At 35.7% G+C, this 22,701-nt stretch overlaps 3 protein-coding genes across 4 annotated transcripts; all 3 read left to right on the top strand.

The window, feature by feature from the left end:
• Positions 1–2,742: 2,742 nt before the first annotated feature.
• Positions 2,743–10,965, top strand: steap4 (STEAP family member 4). Its single transcript, XM_028010531.1, has 11 exons — positions 2,743–2,907; positions 2,988–3,298; positions 5,848–5,955; positions 6,050–6,120; positions 6,213–6,300; positions 7,117–7,395; positions 7,488–7,582; positions 7,671–7,781; positions 8,195–8,237; positions 8,329–8,493; positions 10,442–10,965. Exons 2-11 carry the CDS (start codon positions 3,098–3,100, stop codon positions 10,697–10,699), a joined length of 1,419 nt encoding a protein of 472 aa, XP_027866332.1. The 5' UTR covers positions 2,743–2,907; positions 2,988–3,097; the 3' UTR covers positions 10,700–10,965.
• Positions 10,966–13,402: 2,437 nt separating this feature from the next.
• Positions 13,403–16,817, top strand: LOC114140536 (C-reactive protein-like). 2 transcript variants are annotated; one of them, XM_028010556.1, is made up of 5 exons: positions 13,403–14,736; positions 14,960–15,017; positions 15,240–15,342; positions 15,857–16,154; positions 16,279–16,817. In XM_028010556.1, exons 2-5 carry the CDS (start codon positions 14,960–14,962, stop codon positions 16,498–16,500), a joined length of 681 nt encoding a protein of 226 aa, XP_027866357.1. In that variant the 5' UTR covers positions 13,403–14,736; the 3' UTR covers positions 16,501–16,817. The 2 variants fall into 2 exon arrangements, with proteins under 2 accessions (XP_027866357.1, XP_027866346.1); XM_028010545.1 differs by having other exon boundaries at positions 13,403–15,017.
• Positions 16,818–18,394: 1,577 nt separating this feature from the next.
• On the top strand, positions 18,395–22,040 carry LOC114140542 (C-reactive protein-like). Its single transcript, XM_028010571.1, has 5 exons — positions 18,395–18,553; positions 18,710–18,764; positions 19,359–19,461; positions 19,558–19,855; positions 21,389–22,040. Exons 2-5 carry the CDS (start codon positions 18,710–18,712, stop codon positions 21,605–21,607), a joined length of 675 nt encoding a protein of 224 aa, XP_027866372.1. The 5' UTR covers positions 18,395–18,553; the 3' UTR covers positions 21,608–22,040.
• The last annotated feature ends 661 nt before the right edge of the window (positions 22,041–22,701 follow it).

The following is a 22,701-nucleotide window of genomic DNA, read 5'->3' on the forward strand; positions in this document are numbered from 1 at the left end:
AAGTAGGAATGCACAAAACAGATAAAAAATTTAGAAGAAACAGCTGAAACAGGAGTCTTACAGCAAAATAAGTCCTACTTCTTAAAAGGTGTTACTGAAACATGATAATGAATGGTAATCAATTCCTGTGTTGGTGTACAGGTCAAAGATATAGAGAAAGCAGGACTTTACTGTAAGCCTCATTTCATGCACTAGAATGCATTAGCATCTACTTTGTAGCTTTCATGCATTTTGCTTATACAACCAGTTACTGAGCCGTGTGAAGCCAATCAGGGTAATGGCTTGTGCCTGGGAAAACTGGACAGTCCAATCATCACCCTCGCCTGAGAAGGTCTGTTTCCATACTTGACATTTGATATTTGATTGCTGCCTCCTCTCACTTTTGTTTTGATAATCAAAAAAATCCCACGCTGTTTTAGGCCAGATTGTTTAGAGTACTGCCATAACATGCAGCTGTTATGCTTGCTGAAATCTTTTTTGTTCAGGCCTGGTTGATCTTGTGATTGGCTTCATAAGGCAAAGAACTTTAGGTCATAACTGTATGTTTACTCTATGTGGGGGGGGAGAGAAAGTCATTGTACCATGTACTAGACCAGCCTGATTTATTTCAAGCAACACAGTCCTTTTTGTGCTTTTCTTCTTTATTGATAGAATAATACTTTTTGTGATTATTGTTATTTTTGTGAGCTGTATTTAAAATGGAGACTGTTGAGCCTTTTGTGTAAGGAAAATAATATCTAATAATACCTATTTCACTATTGCTAAAAACAAAGCAAACAAAAAAATTATCCTTCACTAAAGAGCAAATATCAGAGCCGACTACTGAAACAAACAGATCCTTTGGAACCATGTTTATATCAAACAGAAAAGCGCTGCTATATGGATGACAACATCGCATGCGGCAACAAAACACATCTACAAAATAAATGGATTTTTTTTGGTCAAAAACACCTTTAAAATGGAAAAATGCTCATGTGAAATGTGGTCTCACATAGAAAAGAATGAAGTGAGCACTCTTAATTTTCCTTAAAGAGTCGTTGGAAACACTTTTGGTCCTAAGATAATGAAATGATTGGACACTTTGGGTCAAGGAAAGGATCAATCTAAAAATAAGAGACAAGGACACAACATAGTGCATTCTAAAGATTCAACACCATCACCAGCAGCCAGACCATCTGTTTACAGTTAAGAAGAAAATTGTGCAAGAAAATGTGTTTCAGATTAGTTATGACTGCATATTAGTACATCAGATAATTTCCAATGAGTCGTGGGTTTGCAGTAAAACAATTACTGTCCCTTTTTGGAGTGTTGGCGCATACACAAGCACATTTGTGTCAGAAGCAGACAAAAGTTGACAGGGTTGCCACAGAGTGCTTTTAAATCCCTGGCTATGGTGCCGTTTATAAGATCTACAAGATACTACTACCAAATTGCTTTCCTAAATCATCGGAAATGTTTTCTCTCTATGAAGACAGATTGCAGTTGAAGATTAGCTATCGCTACCTTATCTTCATGTGGACTTTGTATTTTGTATGTTCATTCAGTGTCATTACTCTTCTACAACTCCTGTGACCTTGCTTAGCCTCTTTGTGTTTGTTTTGTGTCGATTTTCTCCACATTTTATGGCTTTGGACTTCAATCCCAGCCATTACTGAAAAAAATAAATGTTTAAAATGATGCCTTATGACTTTGTCAACATGTGTTTTAACTACCACCAAATGCACTAATATGTTTTGTGTTTTTTTTTCTCTTTTTGCACATGAGGTTGCACAAATGTTTACTGGAAACTGAGTAAGACAACAGAGCATAAGGCGTAATTACAGTTTAGGGCAGATCATGAGATCTGTGGTTCACCTTGGCTCTGAACACCAGAGCTATTCTCATCCTCTGGGAGCAAAAGAAGGGTTTACAGGCATAGGCCAATTTGAGTTACAGGGCTAAGAACATTAATTACTCATAGAGGGCAACAAAAGAGTGCAGATTAGATTGTAATTGGTGGGTTTTCCTGCAAACTTCATGATTCAGTGAGCACCTCTGCTGACCAATGCATCAGTGGCTGATTATAGGACTGGGTTCTTTTGCTCCAAGTGCTCCACAAATAACCTCTTGCTAACAAAAAATGTGTGCTATTTGTTTTGCCCTCTTGTCAAAGTAATTATGAGCTTGGGGCAGGCCATGTGGATTTCATGTTGAACTGAAACTACACAGAGAGGAATTGCCGTTGCAAGCACCCCAGCACACTGTGTTTGCACACTGTGACCTGGAATTTGTTTTGATTGTATGTTTTTGAAGAGCTCAGTGTCACTGATCCACAGCCAGGGATGACGGGGAAACCCATTTTTGTCTGAACAACAGAGCTGCATTTACTTTCAAATTTGAACATGTTCAGAGCTATGATTCATTCATACTTAACTTTTTGACAGCTGCAAAGAAACTGTTGCATTTTAAAATGTGCAAATATCTAAAAATCCCAACTTGCACTGATTTTCACCATCTAAACACGATCTATTTACAATAGTGATTTTGTAAAATTGGAAAGAACCAAAACATCTGGGCAGATGGTTGGATATTAAAGTGTTCTTTCCCAATGTTGCACAACATCTCAGAGATTATTTTCTCATTTCCCAGAAGAAGGCCACGACAGAAACATTTCCAGTTTTTTTGTTAAACAGAAACACACTTGCATGCACACAGAGAAAAAATAAAACACAACTCATAACTAACAGTTTTGCCAGTACTTGCACAGATGGCTCCCACCTTAATCCCTGGAGTTTCCAGACTTTACACACTGCCCATTCTGAACTGGGAGGGGGGTGGGTAAGTACAAAAACTGCCTCAAGACTTAAAGTTCCTTCAGCTTCTGCACTTTTGTTCCTTCAGCTCCTGTACTTTTCCAAGACAAATACGGTAAGCTGCCAATTCAGAGGCACATTACATTTTTCCTACATCTGTCTTTAATACAGACACTTTACTGTCTCATATTTCAGTTCAGCTGCCCCTGAAAGAAGAGCCACCAGTAGGAACAATTTGTTCTGTCAAATCCACACAACATATCTGGTGTTAGATTGCTTCCACGTCGCCAGACAGGCAGTGCAGCATGTCGGAGGAGGTGAAGCCAGAGAGCGTGTCGCTGTATCCTGCGAGTGCTGCAGCCACCCCTGAACAGGAGACGGTGTGCATCTTTGGGACGGGAGATTTGGGGCGCTCTCTGGGTCAACGTCTTCTGCAGTCTGGGTATAGGTTGGTGTATGGGAGCCGGAGACCTCACAGCTGCGGCCCCGTTCCTCCAGGAGCTCAGGTATGTGCTACAATGTCTGGTGTGGACTGAGCAAAAAAATATTATATAGCACTGTGTTTTGTTGAGGTTTTGTTTTTGGTAATTGCACTTTAAATTGTAAAATTTAAAGTGAAAGTCTCTTCTGTCTTTTCATTAACTAAACAATGTTACTGATTGGCTGTGTGTCGACAGGCGTTAGCACAGATGATGCATGGGTACAGTGTGGTGCAGACTGTTCTCATCTTTTATATTACATATGAACAGAATCATTCAAACTCAACACATTCTGGTGTGCTGAGAATGTAATTTGTTTCCAATTGTTTTCATAAAAAGTGCGTCATAGTCTTCCTTTTCAGTTTCTTGTTTTTCTCAGCCTAAAGTGGAAACATATATCTAATCTTTTAATGGAAGGCTGGACAGCATCAATCAGATCTATCAATCAGACTATCAACTATCAATCGTCTATCAATCAGAACCAGGCTGTTGTCATATGGGCTCCTTAGCCAGATGTTTGATGTCTTTCAAAGTGACCTCAGTCTGACTGGTATAACACATTAAATCAAACCTGTATGTCACTGCATTTGACAGACTCATCATTTTGAGCCAAAGAAGGCAGGAAGTGGCCAGACTAATTGTAAACAAAGGTTCGAACAAGCATGGAGATGTGTTGACTGCCTGCGCTGTTTAATAATTCCTTTCACTCACTTTAACACTCCACTGCCACAAAAGTATTTACAAATATTAAAGCAGACACACTAATGAGTTAGTCATAATTTTGTCAGCTCTGATTGCACAACAACTTCAGGGTGGACACACACAAGCTGCAATGTGTAGCATCCTTATTTATTTCCACAAATGCAGTGAGCTTATGAAAATAAATATTATTTATTCATATTCTGTGCATGTGAGTCCCAGTAACTAGTGGTGAGATTTATGACTGGTGAGGCACTGACTACTCTGGATAGAAGCGCACATATTTGACTTTTAATTATGATGTTTTAAAAGCTTTTTATGTTTAATTCCATTCTGTACAATTATTTACAAGAATTAAATGTTTTCTTTGGCTAAGGTTTCTTTCTTTTTACTAAAATTTAAAATTGTGTATGATCATACCTTCATTTGTATATCAAGTTCACCTATCACTTCCCATTAGCTACAGATTCATGCAGCACATTTATGGCTGATCAGACTAAACATGTCACATACATTTATTAAATATATTACATTGTGGAACATCAGCATGTATAGTACATGTGTAATCACACATATATTGCGATATAAAGAGGTACAGCAAAAGGCCTGTGCCAACTGTTTAATTCACTTTGTGACACAATGCCATCGGAAGTAAGACACAACATACTGCCTCATGTACTGCATATAATACATAAGTTCATTATTACATTATATAAGTTCAGCAATTTTGATCATGAAAATGTAGAAATCATACAGGAAAGAAATTTACACAACAATGAAGTGGACAAATTGATTTTCTCTTATTGTTAAGAGAACAACGTCTATACTGGAGTCTGATGTTGAACAGAAATTTGAACCACTCTGGTGAATATGTCAGGGGCCATCTTCAAGATCCTGGTATGATGATGCTTCAGGAATAAAAGCTCTGCAGGGATTACTTCAGTTGAATTTATTTCACATTGCAGCCCAAGTCAGAACAAACAAATCATGAGAAAATCTTGGTTAAATTGTAAAAAATGATTTCCCAATCTCTAGACACAGTCCCTTTTAAAGGATTATAAGCCACACATATTCAATACCATATTTGATATTCCCCATCACCTTACAGAGTTTTTTCCACATTCACACTTTTCATGTGGGGTCCTCTTCAACTCCAGGTGTAAACCATCTATTTATTGTGCAAGAATCTGTAGCTTTCCTTAGTTGATCAGTCCCAGAGCAAAACCTTTTGCTTAGAATATTCTTCAAGGACACCAAGAGTTCTCTGTATGATGAGACACAGCCCCATAAACAAGTTGTTGCAAATCCTGGGAAGATTCAGAACGGCCTCTGGGGATGGGCTCATGAAACTGCATGCATTTTCCCAACCACTTTGGTTAATCACAGTTAATGATTGAACAACAAAGGGTGATGCTTTTCATATTCACAAAAAGTTATTATTGTGTGATTTGATTTAATATGTTTGATCAATATTCAAGTGTGACAAAAAAAAAAGCAAAAGCAAATCAAATCTGTAAGGAGGAAAACACGTTTTTGAGATGGAGTGGACCCGCCTCTCGCCTGAAATGTCTCGCTGGAGATAAGCACCAGCACCCCTCCTGACCCCACTAAGGACAAGGGTGTTAGAAAATGGATGGATGGAAAACACTTTTTCACAGCTCTGTAACTTCCAGCAGTTATTCATGACATTGTCAAATATTCACTAGTGTACTGCTCTTTTGAGAAGTTTATACTTCACGCAAAGATCCATGTGTTTGAACAACTCAGTTAATTTACTTCAGATAAATGACACCCACGAAAGCAACAGAAGTACCACTTGCACCTCTGTACATGCAATTTTTGTGCTCGTCTTGTGTTTGTGTGTCTGACTTGTACAGGTGATGAGCCACGAGGTAGCGGCGCAATCAGCCAGTTTGGTCTTTGTTTGTGTCCAAAGAGAACATTATGACTTCCTGGAGACACTAGCACCTCAACTCAATGGGAAGGTGCCTTACTGTGCAATCACATAATGTTGTGCATCATTAGTGTTGTTTATTTTCTCACTTTTAAATCATTTTTCCGATTTTTATTCACTGCAAGGTGCTTGTGGATGTTAGCAACAATCTCAAGAAGAATATGTACCCAGAGGCCAACGCTGAGTATCTGCAGAAGTAAGTAGAGATTAGGTGGTGTCTTATGGATGCGGTCAGAGCCTTCTGTGGCTGGCAGAGCATGAAGCTAAAGTTTGTTATTCACTGTCCAGGTTAATCCCTGGGGCCCATGTGGTGAAAGCATTTAACACCTTGTCAGCCTGGGCTCTCCAGAACGGACCTTCAGATGCCAACAGACAGGTACCGGATCTGTTGTGACACTAACAAGTTTCTCTGTGGAAAAAAAACAACAAAACTCAGTCTTTTTTTTTCTCTTGCTCATCAAAAATGCAGTATTTCTCTTTTTCTGGTGTGATCTTTTCTTTCGGTTATAGGGGCTTGTTTGTTTGACAGATTTCTTATTCCATCAGAGAAAAACAAGTTTTTCTTTTTTCTAGTTCTCTGATGTGTTTGCACAGTGGGTGCTACTCAAGACGGGAAGAACTTCAGTCTAAATCATAATCACACACTTTGAAGCATTCATTAGACCACATTTAAGGAAAAGAATGTAAATTTAGGTAGTCAACCTAATGTTTTTGTTCTGAAAGCCACTTGTGATGTCTCTTTGAATCAGTGAACTCCATCGTTTCTCAGATCTAAGCTCAACATCACATGTTTTGCTCTCTCTCTGTAGTGCAAAGCTGCAGCACGTGTGTTTTTTTTTTCCTGCTTTGTTTTGATCTGTTTGTTAGGTCTCAGAGGATGGTAAAAACCACACAAGTGTGTGCATATTTATGCATTGGGGTGCTGTGTATTTGGAGCACCATCAGCAACATCACAAGGTGTTAACTGAGCATTGTTGCTTGATACCTGCTTTCCTCGCCTAAATTTAGTATTCCACACAAGAAGCCGTGCTGTCTTTGTTCACTTTCATATTCATTTCTCTAGAGTCAAACACATCCTTTCATCAATGTGTGTACACATGCATATGTACATAAATATTGCATTAACATGGCTGAGCACTATGTTTCTCACACAGGAGATTTTTAGAGTTGTAAGAACCTTTTCATGCTCCAGGTGTACCTGTGTGGAAACAATCCTGAGGCTAAGCAGGCAGTGGCAGTGATTTCCACCAAACTGGGCTTCACTGTTCAGGATAGAGGGTCTCTGTCTGCAGCCAGAGAGCTGGAGGACTTCCCCCTGCAGCTGTTCCCCGAGTGGAGGCTGCCCATGCGCCTCACCATTGGCCTCACTGCCTTCTTCTTCTTCTATCTTCTCACCAGAGATGTCATCTATGCGTACGTTGATGAGGGGAGAGACATCTCCTTCAGAATCATGATGTCCCTGGCTAACAAGGTGCAGACAGATTATTATTTTTACAAATAGTACATTTTCTTTAAAACTACTAAGCCTGAACTAGAATGTTTTCGTTTTTTCTTCTTTTCAAGGTGTTCCCAAGTGTATCTCTCATCTTGCTGTCTCTCTGTTATCTGCCTGGAGTCATAGCTGGCTTCTTTCAGCTCTACAGAGGAACCAAATACAAGTAAGAAAAGGATATTGACCAACATGTAAACTCTCTAACGATATGCAGTAGAAAGCATGTTTAATAACATACAAAATGTTTGTTTTAGGCGTTTTCCTGACTGGTTGGATCGCTGGATGTTGTGCAGGAAACAACTAGGTCTGATAGCTCTGGCCCTTGCTTCCCTGCATGTGCTTTATACTCTACTCATCCCCATAAGGTAGGTAATGATCCACACAAATATCCCTATTGGGAAAGTTCCTTTAATTGAACATTTTTTCATTGCTTTCCACTTCGAAAAGTCTGACAATCTATATCTATATCTCTATGTCTAACCCAAATCTTTTAGGTGTTTCCATAGCAACTCCAAATATCAACCACTTTTTTTATACAAAGCATTGTTAGTCAACTTTAGATCTCTTTTAATGTGTACTCAAATTGCTTACAAAGAATAAAGTCTTATAACTCCATCTGGTTAATATTCAACAGATTGACATATTATTGTCACAAAAATCATTTATTCTTCTCACAATGTGTTCAGATAAATGGTATCTATGAAAGATAGAAAGCGTTTTTGGTTTTTTTTTCTAATTTGAAATGTTTTGTTCTAAATAATGTGTCTTTTGTACCCAGGTATTATGTAAGATTCAGACTTGCAGGAAGTACCATTTCACAGGTAAAAGATTTATAAAACATTTCTTTGGTTTTACAAGTGGAGTTGCAATAAATATTTATTCAGTTTTTTTTTTATTTTGTTTCACTTTCAGATCAAGAGTAACAAGACATCTCCATTTGACACAACCATGGCCTGGAGAACTGACTCATACTACGCCATAGGGGCTCTGGGATTTGGCCTGTATCTCCTTTTGGGAATTTCCTCTCTCCCTTCTGTCAGCAACGCTCTCAGCTGGAGAGAGTTCAGCTTCATTCAGGTGAAAACTTCTATGTTTATCTTACTTATACAGAACAGGTTTTTCTCAATGGGATTCAGTGTCTTTGACCACAATCAAACGTAGATACTAGGTTTTACCTAAAAACTATGTATGTATTAATATTTAGCTTGAGCAAATAATGAACAAAGGGGGAATTTATTTTCACACAATGCCAGGTTGATCTGGATGACTTCTTTCCCTCAGTAAATGAAATCAAGTGAAAACATATTTTTTGTATTTACTCTTATTATTTTTTGTCTATTATTAAGATTGGTTTTAAAGATTGGAAATATTTCTGACACAAAAATATTTTTTTCACTCAACAGTAACTTTGATTCATTTGTTTTACATTTGATATGGCAGCTTCACTTTTTGGATTACATATATGCCACTATATATGAAAAGTACCAAACAATTAAACACCTCAAATGACAGAACTAAGAAGAAGTTGCATCAGAAACTAGTGCCAGATGCCCCAAAAGCTTGGATATTACATGTTTTGAGTGTGTTGCATTCATAAACTTTCCCTCTTGGTATCAAATTATTTCAAGGCAAGTTGAATGTAATGTAAATAACTTTTCATTCAATGCAGAAATGCTAAAATATGCTTGCTTACTTTGTGCCCACCTGTAAGGAGATATTTAAAAATTTGCCACAAAATTTTTAGTTCAGTTGTTCAGCTGATATAGAAACTGAAAGATAGGATACTGATCCTAAGAAAGGAATATGGATGTATATCCCAGAAAAAGAGCCTTGACTAACACTCAAGCTGTGACCGATGACCAACTGAGCTCTGTACTTCAGCTCAGTTGGAAAATGGTGACATCATGCAGATGTCTATTTCGAACTTCCTGTTGGATGAAATTCAGTGAATATTTTCCTTTGTCCTTTTCCAATTCTTCTGTTGGCTGTTTATCTTTTTTCCTCATGTTGACCATTGAGAGTAAGGACAATCACACTGCAGGAAATGAACTCATTCATAAATGTATCTGGGTCAGACCAAGCTCATTTTCTCACTCCACCCTACTCTTTATCTCCAGCCCAAATTAGAGCGACTCTAAATGTTAAGTTATTCATCAAATGTAATTTAGGAGCACACATTATCCTGAGCTACAGTCCTAAATTTTTCTTTGTGCAGATCGTACTTCATGTAAATCTCCAGGGACATTTCTGGGATTACCTCTATAAAACTCAGACATGTTGGTGCAAATGTCTCAGTAAAGGTCACCTTGTTACTTGCCATCCTTAACCTGGGACACAGAGAAGCTGTGGGGGAGTTCAAGTGAATCAATGAGGCTGAAAATGTTAAAATATATAACAACATTTATAAAATTATTGATTAACACAGTTACAGTCCCATTAATAGTAGTACTCCTTGCAATTCCTGTTGAAAAAGATTACATCATTTTGCATTTCTAATTGATCACAGTTTTTAGACACATTTAATTAGTAATGTCTGACTTTCTTCTACTCAGGTGAAATAAAAGTTCATTTGTTTTAGCCACTTGCTACTAGGCTGGATGAGAAATTCAGTTTATCATCATCACCCTCTAAGCAGGATGGTAAGGGAGGAAGAAAAAAATCTGTAATGCTCACTGTCAAGATATCTGTAGAAAATATATCTTTCTAAAAGTTGTCTTTTAGAAAACTAAAAATACAAAAAAAATTTAAAACATATAGTTAGATTAACACGGCAAATCTCACCAGACACAAAGTCAGTCTTTGTACATAGCTACTACATCTCCATATTTAAATCCTTGAGTAAATCCACATTGAGTAAATGTCTTTAAATTAAATATTTATCATTTTCCTAAATTCCTCAGTCTGAGTTTAAACAACTTGAATAAAAAAACATTTAAGGTGGAATCCATTACTTTACCAATAACTGTTGAGGGCCAAGAAGATCTATACCAAGATGATGACCTTTCTTTGTTTTTCTGTTTTCCAGTCCAAGTTGGGATACCTGACATTGTTCTTCTGCACCTTTCACACCTACCTGTATGGTTGGGACAGATTTCTGTACATCTCGCAATACAAATGGTACACTCCCCCCGGCTACATGCTCTGCTTGGTGGTGCCGTCCCTGGTGCTGGTGTTGAGACTGCTGCTTCTTCTGCCTTGTGTGGATAAAAGCCTCAGCCGCATTCGGCAGGGCTGGGAGAGGACAGATCCTGAGAACGACAGCAAGAAGTCACTGCTAGCGTAGGATTGCCACAAACTGTCACAGACTTGCATAGAAACATATTGTCTTTCAAGAGCACTCTAAATGTAATTCAACCACTTCAGTTTTAATGCAGAACAAAGTAGTGCACAACAGTAAAGGCCTGTGTTAAATGTTACCATATTTACGTCCACAGTTTGAACACCTTCACTTTGTAAGTATGTTTTCTTGTATCAATTATTAAGGAATACTTTTATATAGCCAATGCTATGGGGGCAAACAATAATAAAAAAAGTAAATAACACATGAAACTGGCATTTTATTGTTTTTGTACTAAATATAATTTTTGCATTTTTACATCCCCCCCCCCCCACACACATATACATATATATATATATATATATATATATATATATATATATAAATATATATATATATATGATGCCTGACATGAGCTTCCATGTTGTGGAGAGGCAGGTTATTGGTCGGTAGTTGGGGGGTCGGTAATGGCGAACCAACCAGACATTGTCGTAGTGGATAAACAACAGAGGAAAGCCGTTGTGGTAGATGTAGCAATACCAAGCGACTGCAACATCAGGAAAAAGGAGCACGAGAAACTAGAGAAATACCAGGGCCTCAGGGAGGAACTGGAGAGGGCCTGGAAGGTGAAGACCACAGTGGTGCCTGTGGTCATCGGGGCCCTCGGGGCAGTCACCCCCAAACTGGACCAATGGCTACAACAGATCCCAGGAACAACATCAGACATCTCAGTCCAAAAATGTGCAGTCCTGGCACAGCCAAGATACTGCGCAGGACCCTCAAGCTCCCAGGCCTCTGGTAGAGGACCCGAGCTCAGAGGATAAGAACCACTCGCGGTGGGTGAGAAGGGAATTTATATATATATATATATATATATATATAATTATATATAAGAAGCTCCATGAAGATTTGAATAAAATCTATCAAACTAATCTCATGAGTTGAGTTTATCCATCTTTTCCATAGATGAACAACACATATTATAATTTTGTTTTAACATAACATGTCTTAAAAATGGTGATGACTTCACCACAACCAGATATATTTTCATTGTTCTTGGACATCTACTAGATCTATTTCTTCAGAATCTTCACACCTTGTATTTAGACATTTTTACTTAGTAACAGTAGACAAAAACAAATAGGAATTATGTAGCTAACTGAATTACAACAATCTGCAAGCGCAATTAAGAACCCCATTTACAGAGGCAACTCACCCGTATAATCGTGACAAGTTTTGTTTTCTTGAGGAAGACTAATGATGAAGAGATTATTAAACCCAGAAAATCTTCAGTCTGCAGAACCTTTTCACATTAAATGATAATTTTAGATTTACAGTGCTGGTTTGGAGTGAATCTTTCTTGAAGCAAGACGGACGAAACAGTTGAACATGGGATAATTTTTCATGTCTTTGTTGCTTTTACATTTATAATTTTTTGTGTTTCATTTGTTCAAAGAAGTATATAATTGTTGTTGCAGTGAATAGCTAGCAAACAATACAACTGAAAGAGAGTAAACACAAGTAATAGGATAAAGAAAAAACTCAGCTTTGCAGATATGATCTATCCTTGTGTCTCCAAGAATTACTGCAAAACCGACAGACTTGGATTCCACATATAAAAAAGTAACTTTTGAATCCATATGACTTCATTAAAGCAGTTATGTCATTTAAGCCAAGAGGTAAATACTTCTAAGTATCAATACAGCGATATTAGAAATAACCCATTTTTTGCCATTTTGATTCTAATATTTCTCTTGTACTTTTCTAAATGAATTCAAATCAGCCGTTTTGGACTTGCATTGAAAGCAATGTACAAAAAGTGCTGATGAATACATTTATGTAGAGCAGAAATCACTAAATCAGCAGTTGATGCAAAATGTGATGACTGTTGTTGAATTGTCATTTGTACTTCTGTATTTTTAGGCAACTGTGAGGTCTACTTACAGTACTCTGTCTACAGTGGTGTACACACAACAAAGGATGCATCTCAAAAAATTAGAATATCATTATAAATTGATGAAAAAAGTTAAAAATTGCTTACAAAGCTGTCTGTTCACAGAATGCTGTATACTAGTGAAAGTGTAAGAAAAACACAGGTATAAAATGGTGCACAGGAAACAGGAATAGCACCTTCACACAATGCTACAATAAATCACTAATTCATATTATTCACAGTATTAGGTGTATATACTGATCAATACAGTCACCAGGCTGACATTTCTGAATTAAAATTTAGTTTTTACTGGTTTAATGTGAAATTCACATTTTCCAAGAAGCTAAATTTTGGTGTTTCATTTGCAGTAAGTCATGATAATTAAAATAAAGTAGAACTAAAAATCTGAGTCTTTGTAATGAGTTTCATGTTTTCAACTAAATTACTGAAATAAATGAAATTTTCAAGATATTGCTATATTTATAAAATTACATTTCCACTGACCTGTATTCTTTATTCTGACTGTATTCTGACCTTCAGAACACAATCAATGTCGGCATATTACGAACTCTTAATATGTTTGCTTAATGCTTACAATTATGTGTTCTGCTGAGTCTGTATTTGTTAATGCTTCATCTCTTAACTGGTTAAATAAAATCCCAATCAGACCTGCTATAAAGCAGAGATGTAAAAAGAGATATTTCAGTTAAATTTTCATCTATTTTTCACTGAATTTTGTCCTATGAAAAGTTTAAGAAAGTCAAAAACAAGTTTTGCTTAATAAAAGAGAAGCTTTATAACTTCTTGACAAAACACATCACCTATGTCTCATGATCCTTCAGTGAAAGTGTTGATTCCAACAAAAATATCTAAACCCATAAAGGTCATAAAATACAAGTCAAAAACCTTCACATGACTATTTTACAAGAGTAAGCTAAAGCACTTCCCTTTCATATTTCCCCATTTAAAAAACTGCTGAGCTGGAACAAATAAAACAAGTTTAGGGTTGTGTCTACATTAAAATAAAAAGAAAAAACAGAAATAAAATTAGTCATTTAAAAAGTATTAAAGGGAGAACTTGAGATAATAAATGGATAGAGGATAATGTAAATGTCTCATTAAGAGGTGAGAAGTAGCTTTCTGTTATCTGAAACATTTAACTGTAATGACAACTAAGAAAAAAATGTTGGTTTTTTTGTCTAGTTGTAAGATTTTCAGTTGCAATAATTCACATTTTATTACTAAAGAGTGATTTGAATCTCTTCACTGATGGAGTAGTGTTTAAATTTCACTAAGTCTTAACTTCATGTGCAAGTAAATACTGTGGATAAACAGTTTTTCATGCCATTTGTATCAAATCATATACAAATCAAGTAATGTATTATATGTGTTTAATATTGTGTAGGATGCAGCTCTGGAGACTGTAAGTCTGAAAGAGTGTAAATACAGAAGTTTCCATTTAAGCTACGCACAAAAAAGCAAACACCTTTAACCCAACTTAACCCTTCACTTATTAAAAAGATTATGTTGAGTTCATCCAGCTGTTGAGTTTTTGTCTTTTGAAATAACTTTGTTTCATAGCAGAAAAGACAGTTTCGGAGTATGAAAAGTTGCTTGATTTAAAGTAAAATATGTATAGATATATAACACAAAATAGTTAAAGATTTTGTGTAATTTGGATGTCTTTTGAAATATTTGGATATTTTTCATAGCAGAAAAGAGAGTTTTGGAATATTTCAAATCAAACGCTGCTTGATTTAAAATAAAGTGTGCACAAATGCTTTCTATTGTGATAAATAACTCGCCTCTTTTTATTTTCTTTATATTTCAACTAAGAATCAAAGTTCCACTCAAACATACACCAGTTTTTGTTGCTTAATACACGCAGCCATGAATGAGAACTATCTTATCAAGTCACAGGTTAATCAGGTTAATGACCCTTTAAATTCAGGTTATCAAGAGCTAAAAAATCGCACCGTTAGCAGGGCTGATGAAAAAGAGAACCAGATCAAGGAAGTTCTCACAAAAACTGCCTGGATAAAGTTATGATATGACTTAATATAAAAGCACAAACCTCTCAGAGCTGCATCAAAGTCTTCACACTGATTTTTGAGGTAAGACCACTATTTTGAACTTTGGCAAGAAATTTAATGGCTAAACACTTTACAAAAGCCTCTGTTTCTTTACAGTTTCTTTTCAATTTCCATCAGAGCTGTTTTTGTAGAAATTCAAGCTTAATTGAAAGTGTTGTTTTAGACCAGCTAGAATATTTGGGATTTCTAAAGAGCAATGGGATCTTAATGTTTTCCACATATTTTTGTCTCTTTTGTTAGATGATGAAGCTGCTGCTCTTAGTGGGAATGCTGACAGCATGTGCTGCAGTGACCCAAGGTAAATTGATTTTTATTACTCATAAAAGGTAAACTGTAAGAATTATAGCTGGCTGAATTTAGATTTGCTTTAAATTTTGAGCTTTTTTGAATTTTTGTTTTTGTTCTGAATGTTTTTACAGCATTTATACTAAATTTAACTTCTACAAAACCTGTCAAAAATTATTTTTAACATATCCTTTAAAAAGAGGCAACTTCTATTTCTCTGTTATTTTTCTTCCAGATCTGTCTGGCAAGATGTTTACCTTCCCACTTGAAACCAACACAACTCATGTGAAGCTAACAACTACAAAACAGGATTTTAATGCAGTAACTGTTTGTCAAAGGTGTTATGCTCACAATTATTGTACTCTGCAAAAAGTTTTAACCTCCTCTCTGCTAAATTTATTTTAGCTCGTTTCCAAGCATCAAAAGTTCATTGACATCTTTCAGATGGTCTCAAGCTGTAGTTTTATGAGAGTTTTGAAGATTTGTCAAAGTTTTTTGATTGCCTTGTCCTGTACCTGGTCATGACCACAGCACAGCAATAACAAACATCTTTAGCAAATGACCAGTCTCTCAAACGTCTTTGTTTAAGAAATGTGAAAAGAAAAAATAATCCAGCAAACATGCTGTATCCTTCAATCATGCATTTGATGATACTTCAGTTGATCATCAAATTCATGCATGGATGGAAATCTTGTGAAGAAATCTTGTGTCACATGGCTTCAAAAAATTTCAAACAGGAAAATCTAAATTAAAAGTAGTGGAGGTCTTGATTCTGTTGCACAATTCGGTAAAGGATTTTTTTTTTCATCTCTATGAGGTGTGTAACACAAGTTGCATTTGCTTCCCCTTCAGATCCTTTACAGACCTCCAAAGAAGCCACGTCCTATTTTCTTTAGCCGTTTCCACTTTTTCCAACGGCTTTATGGTTCTTTGGGATGGCGCTGACAAAGAATTGGAGATCTACACCCAGAATAAATTTGCAGTATTTGGAAAAACTGACTACAAGCAAAACACATGGCAATCTATCTGCGCCACCTGGGACTCCGCGTCTGGATTGGTGCAGCTGTGGTTGGATGGACTACCATCAGTTAGAAAATTTACCAGCTCTGGATCAAACATCAGAGGATCTCTCATAATTATGTTAGGACAGGTAAATTGTCAGTCATCCTCCATATTCCATAATTCTTATTAAATTCTTATTAATATCAAACTTTGCAAATATATTTCAAAATATTTCAGTTTTTTAATATCTTTAAAAATTGCTTTTCCAACAGGAGCAGGACAGTCATGGCGGCGGGTTTGACATCAAGCAGTCTTTCGTTGGGATGTTGTCTGATGTCCACATGTGGGATTACGTCCTCTCTGCCTGTGAGATCCAGAAATATGTGAATGAACAGAACTTCACTCCAGGAAATGTGCTGAACTGGGCGGCTCTGGATTATCAGATAGTAGAAAAAGTGATGGTAGAGAATAAAGGTTTGTTCTTAAACTGTTAAAATAATACCATCACTTACAAAAAGTCGCAATCATAAAAGAATGCCTGATATTAAATCATTGCTCTTTATATTCTTTTTTTGTTGTTGTTGCTTCTTTTGAGACATGCTTTTCATGGGAAAAGAATAACACACTCCCCACCCACTCACATTCTCCGGTGAGTCACACACTGGTATATAATGAGTACGAGACACTGTCGTCCTGTCACACAACCAGTCTAACAGAATGCTTTATGTGAGGGAGAGGTAAATTGTAACTATCTGTTCTTATAAAAGCTTTGTTTTGTCTATTAATAAATGAGAAAAGCCTGTGTTGCATACACTTGTGTCTGGTGCTTTTCTTCCTCTGCAGAGATACTTGATCGTTCAAATTCACTCTTAGACTTGAAGAGTTAACTTAGGCATCTTGCTATCTGTGGTTTGATGGAAGTAAAACATTGTCTAGAGCTGTAATAGATAACTCAAATTATTCCCCCTAAAATTAGCAATTAAATTATCTGGTCCAGCAGATAATTGTTTTTAATATTACAGTATTACTGTCCTTTTTCCTGGCCCAATAATCAGATCACACACCCTAACTCAGTTTGCTTTACTTGATCTATTCTACAACAACTGAATCCTGATTAGTTTTCCACACTTCTCTTTATCTTCTTTATTTTTGATAGCAAGTCCCATGGAGACTCCACACTTGCTGGTACCAAGTTTTTAGAAAAATTCACGAAAGAAATCCTTTCTCTTTAGTTTACATTCGGAGTTAAGATTGTAGTGTCCTTCTTCTGTGATCTTAAAAGTTTTGTAATTAATTTCAATAGTTATCACCTACTCACCCATGCATTAAACAAGGAGTCCAAGATTATTTTATCTGATTATTTCATCCAATAATTTCATTTGTCCTCGATAGACATTGAAATGGCCTGTATCTAATCTTAATGTGAATCTGACGATTGTCTTCACCCTCCACCAAATGAGAAGCATTTTCTCTACTTTTAATTTACTGTAGGACAGTAGGAAGCTTCATAAAGTGAATCTTTGCTAAAGGATTTTAGATGGTATTTCTGTAGAAATGTGAATCAGCTGTGTGACATTGGTCTCAGTGGAACACCATTATGTATGCAAGCTCTGATATTCTTTCACAAAAGCTAAAAGGGATTTAAGAAACACCTGAGTTGTTGCCATCTCAAACAGACAGTGATGCAGAAGATACACAGGTTTTACTTCAACAGATACTTTGTAAAATGGTGTGATGTAATAATCTAGACTTTTAGATATTCTCTAAACTGGCACAAATACAAACTAAATTGAAAGCAAATGCAACATAGGGGAGAAACATATTAAAGAAATAAGTACAAGTAAGTTCAGCTGATACATATAAAACGACTTCTTAAGATGGCTAAAAGTGATAAGTTAATTATGTTGAAGCTGTGCTGAGCACTAATGATCCATGTGCTAATGACTTGATAAAGTAAAAAAAAAAAAAAAAGACTAAATTCAATAGTCACAAAATGTGATAATAGTAAGCAATTTCACATCAGGTCAAGATCATTTGAATACTATTTTTTTTCTTTCTATATACAGGAGGAATTTGTCTTAGCAGTTTTTCCCAAAAAAACCATTAATGCAGTAACGTGATTGATTACTGACAGGACGTTTTCTGCTGCAAAATGTTCCTGCCAGGAAAAGCTTTGCAGCAGAAAGCCCTGCAGGGATATTCACACTAAAACTGTAGCATGTGCACAAAAGGGAAGCACCGAAACTACAAAAACATAGAACCTTCTGTTAACATCTGTGCTGTGGGATTTAAAAAGATGAGAAAAGAACAATATGTCTTTTTTGCCACATTTTACACATTTCCTGGATGTGCAAGAACTATTTCGACATCAACATAAGCAGCCCATAGTTTGTGTGTCTTAAACAAGAGGTTAAGATTTCTTTGTGACAGAAAAGAAGAACTGGTTTAAGGAAGTTCAAACTAAAAACTTTGTTGAAATAGGGAGTATGCAAGTAGAAACATTGACTCTACCCATTGTGCCAACAAAGTCACTGCACATGTTTTAAGGTAAGAGCATGAATTCAAATTCAGCAGAAAATTAATCATTGTCCATATTTACTATTTCCTCTTGTGTTGTTTACTGAAGAAATTCAAAGGAAACTTTAACTTTCAGATTTGTGTGATGAAAACTTGTCGTTAATGTTAATTTTATTCTTTAATCAGATGAAGGTGCTGTCTCTGCTTGTGCTGATAACAGCCTGTGCTGCCCGAACACAAGGTATTTCTTATATACAGTATATATATTTATTTATTTGAATATTTGTATTAAATATTAGAAGATTAAAGAAGATAAAGTAGCTACTTGAAAAGTATATATATATATATATATATATATATATATATATATATATATATATATATATACTGCTAAAAAAACTAAAGGGAACACTTAAACGACACAATATAACTCCAAGTACATCAAACTTCTGTGAAATCAAACTGTCCACTTAGGAAGCAACACTGATTGACAATCAATTTCACCTGCTGTTGTACAAATGGAACTTTGTACAGAACAAAGTATTCAGTGAGAATATTTCTTTCATTCAGATCTAGGATGTGTTATTTGAGTGTTCCCTTTATTTTTTTTGAGCAGTGTATATATATATATGTATGTATGTATATATGTATATGGTTTGCTATTAAATCATCCTTTACATTTTGAATATGTTGGTCACCTGAAAGATATTACAAATTTCTCTTCCTATTTCCCATTACTTTCAAAAGATAAGACTGTATTTGACATGTGCAAATCAGGTATTCAAAGGTATTTATGAATAAAATAAAGAAATATGTATACATTTTATGTTTTCAGATCTTTCTGGTAGGATGTTCACCTTTCCACTGGAAACCAACAGAGCTTATGTGAAGTTTAACACATCAAGAAGAGATTTTAATGCCGTAACTGTTTGCCACAGGTACTCTAATTTTAAATATGAATTATGTAGAAGAGCATTCTTCATCCTTGTGAGTGAGATACATTATGCAATGCTTTATGTCTGTCATTGTAACAGATCATTTACAGACCTCAAAAGAGACCACATGCTGTTCTCCTTGTCCACACCTAATAGTCCCAATGACTTCTTGATTTTCTGGGATAACACCAATAAAGAAATGGAGGCACACATTAAGAATAAAAAGGCTGAATATGGAGGCCGTGACTACAAGCTCAACACGTGGCACTCTATCTGCACCACATGGGACGCTGAGACTGGGCTGGCACAACTGTGGTTTAATGGACAGCCTTCGATCAGAAAATTCACAATTTCTGGGTCGAACATAGGTGGACCTGTCAATATTATTGTGGGACAGGTAAAATTTCCTTTATTCACTGAAGAATGGAACAAACATCTTGAACACCTGTTATTATTAGCCTCTGTCCAATATATGAATCACTTTATCCAATTTTTTTTTACAGGTTGATAGACATAAAAAGAAACTTGAAACAAAATAGAACTAAAGTTGAGTAAATTTAGGTTAAACTGGGTAGACTTGGGTGAAATTATATAATGTTAGCAGATCATTTATAATTTGTCACTGTGTCTTTCTGTGTTCAGAAGATCTCCATATAACATCAAAACTATCCACCCTGGCTTTATCACAGTGAAATGCTTTAGATCATCATTATAGTATATATTCATGATAATTGGTGGGTTTGACCTTAAAACTCTCCCATAGAAACCATTTTTGCCCAATCTCTTTACTATTATTAAATTATGAATACTAACCTTAACAGAAGCAACCTGAACTTCCTTCAGGGCTTTAGATGCTGTTCTTAGTTACTGTATGACCTCATAACTGAATTGTCAATTTGTTCTTGGAGAAGATTAGGTAGGCTGGCCAATTCTGGGAAGAATCACGACAGACCCATGTTTGCTCTGTTTGTGGACAATGATTCTCATTGTAGTTTGAGTTTGTTCCAAATTGCTAGACATTGATTTTGGCTTTCCAGAATCACAAATATAAATGGCATTCCTGGCTGTGCTTGTGATTCTTTAAATAATGGGGCAAAAAATGGATCTTTTAACCTACTTGATGTTTAGTTTTTAGTTGGAGTCAAGCATAGTTAGACCAGAGGAAGAAAACTGAGCTGAAGAGCTTTAGAAATGTCAAAATAAAAACTTACAATTCTGGCACAATGAGAACAGAGCATGAAACCAGCATGAGCATAAAAGAAGAATCCATTTCACAAAAAAACAAGGAACTGAGAAAGGGAAGGAAATTTATTAGAAATTTACATGATCTATTAAGAGTGGTGGTGGCAGAGAGAGTATGGGAACTCTCTCTGCCACCATTTTGGACAGTAAGGACCAAAATTATCAAAACTCAGACAAACACCTCCATCTTGTCAGACAGGTTCTGTTTAAGTGATTTCTTGTTTGTACAGGTAATCACACCGAGGGTTTGCAAGTAAAAATATCTGAATCACAAAAAAATCTGGCAATTTAACAAGGACGTAGAGGCTTGTTTTAATCCAAAATATCATTAGTATACAAATGATACAGTGGCCTTAACATAGACCACTGTGATATAAACAATGTTAAAATTTCAAACAAGCAGTAAATTAACCCAAAATCAGTAAAAATCTCTGCATAAAAGTGTAAACCTAGCCTTTATTCAATAAGTAATAAAACCAAATAGGTAACATTTTATTCATGTCATTATGCTTCCTTGGTGTTCAAGGTTCTGGCTAACTAGCTATTGCACAAAATGGTAACCTTTACAGACCAGTTGAAAATGCATGGGTCATAATTTTGATGACGTAACATTTGATTCAAATCATTAATGCCTTTTTTTCTATTTCTCAATCATTAAAAAAACATTAAAACTCTGCATTTCCAACAGGAGCAGGACAGCCATGGCGGCGGGTTTGACATGAAGCAGTCTTTCGTTGGCATGATGTCTGATGTCCACATGTGGGATTACGTCCTCTCTGCCTGTGAGATCCAGAATTATGTGGATGAACGAAACTACACACCAGGGAATGTGTTGAACTGGAGGGCTCTGGATTATCAGATTGTAGACAAAGTGTTGCTTGAACATACAAAAACCGTTTGTTACTAACCCATTTTAGAACAATTTGGTCACTACCGCAACTCATACATTTCCAGTCATCATTATTGAATCTGACCTCACATTAGAAAAAGATAAATGCTGCACAATGTGAATTATTTTCATTGTAGCTAAAATAAAGCTTCAATCTAGTACACATAGCTGTGATCTAGATATGTTTGCATGAACACAAACATATAGAAATTACAACCTTAATGTGTACATATATCTAGGCATTTTTATTAGGTTTGTTGTCCATGAATTTAAGGTTGACTCTAGAATTTGACTTTTTATATCACTACGTTTGTTATTTTAAATAAATGTGTTTGTTTCATTTATTTAGAAAGCATCACAAATAAACAACCATCGTAAACAAAGAGAATATGAAAAAGAGAAGGCAAATCTGAGCAAAGTTTTGAATAAAAGAAACAGGAAAACACTTAAATTTGCATTTGCTTATTATGAAATTATATTTATAATTATATTTGCTTATTATGAAATCTAAGTAAAGTGATGCTTAAGAACAAAGAGAGTCTGAAAAAGTCAATGTTTTGTACAAAAAATAATCTAGGAGAAAACAAATCTAAACAATGTTCTAAACAAGAAATAGGTACAATACTAAACGGCTTTTAGAAGGCATATACAAAATAAGCCATTTGATGTTGTAATGGAAAACATAGTGGGGTCATAGATTCAAAGTCTAGGCCTGCTTGGTTGTTGATTTTGAACAGATTCTGAGCATGTAACTCCAGAGTAGATCAGCAACGTGTTTAGTGAGAAGGCATAATAGAGCATGTCTCAATAAATTAGAATTTTATCAAAAAGTTTATTTGTTTTAGTTATTAAAAGGGAAATTTGTAAAATTCATTACAGAGGTAAATTTCAAGTATTTGTATCTGTTTATTTGTATTACACTGGTTTATCTCTTGAGAGGACCCCAAATTCAGTTTCTCAGCTACATAAAAGAGCTGAGAAGAAGAAGACCAATAAAGAATTTATTTAGTACAAGCATGTCGTTGTACACATGTCTGGTTACAAAGAGCGTAACCAGCAAATGGTTATTTCTAAAGAAGCTGGCTGTTGTGCTGCTTTTTTGGAGCCTATCT

This window comes from Xiphophorus couchianus, chromosome 3 (assembly GCF_001444195.1).
Source record: "Xiphophorus couchianus chromosome 3, X_couchianus-1.0, whole genome shotgun sequence".
Classification (NCBI taxonomy): domain Eukaryota; kingdom Metazoa; phylum Chordata; class Actinopteri; order Cyprinodontiformes; family Poeciliidae; genus Xiphophorus; species Xiphophorus couchianus.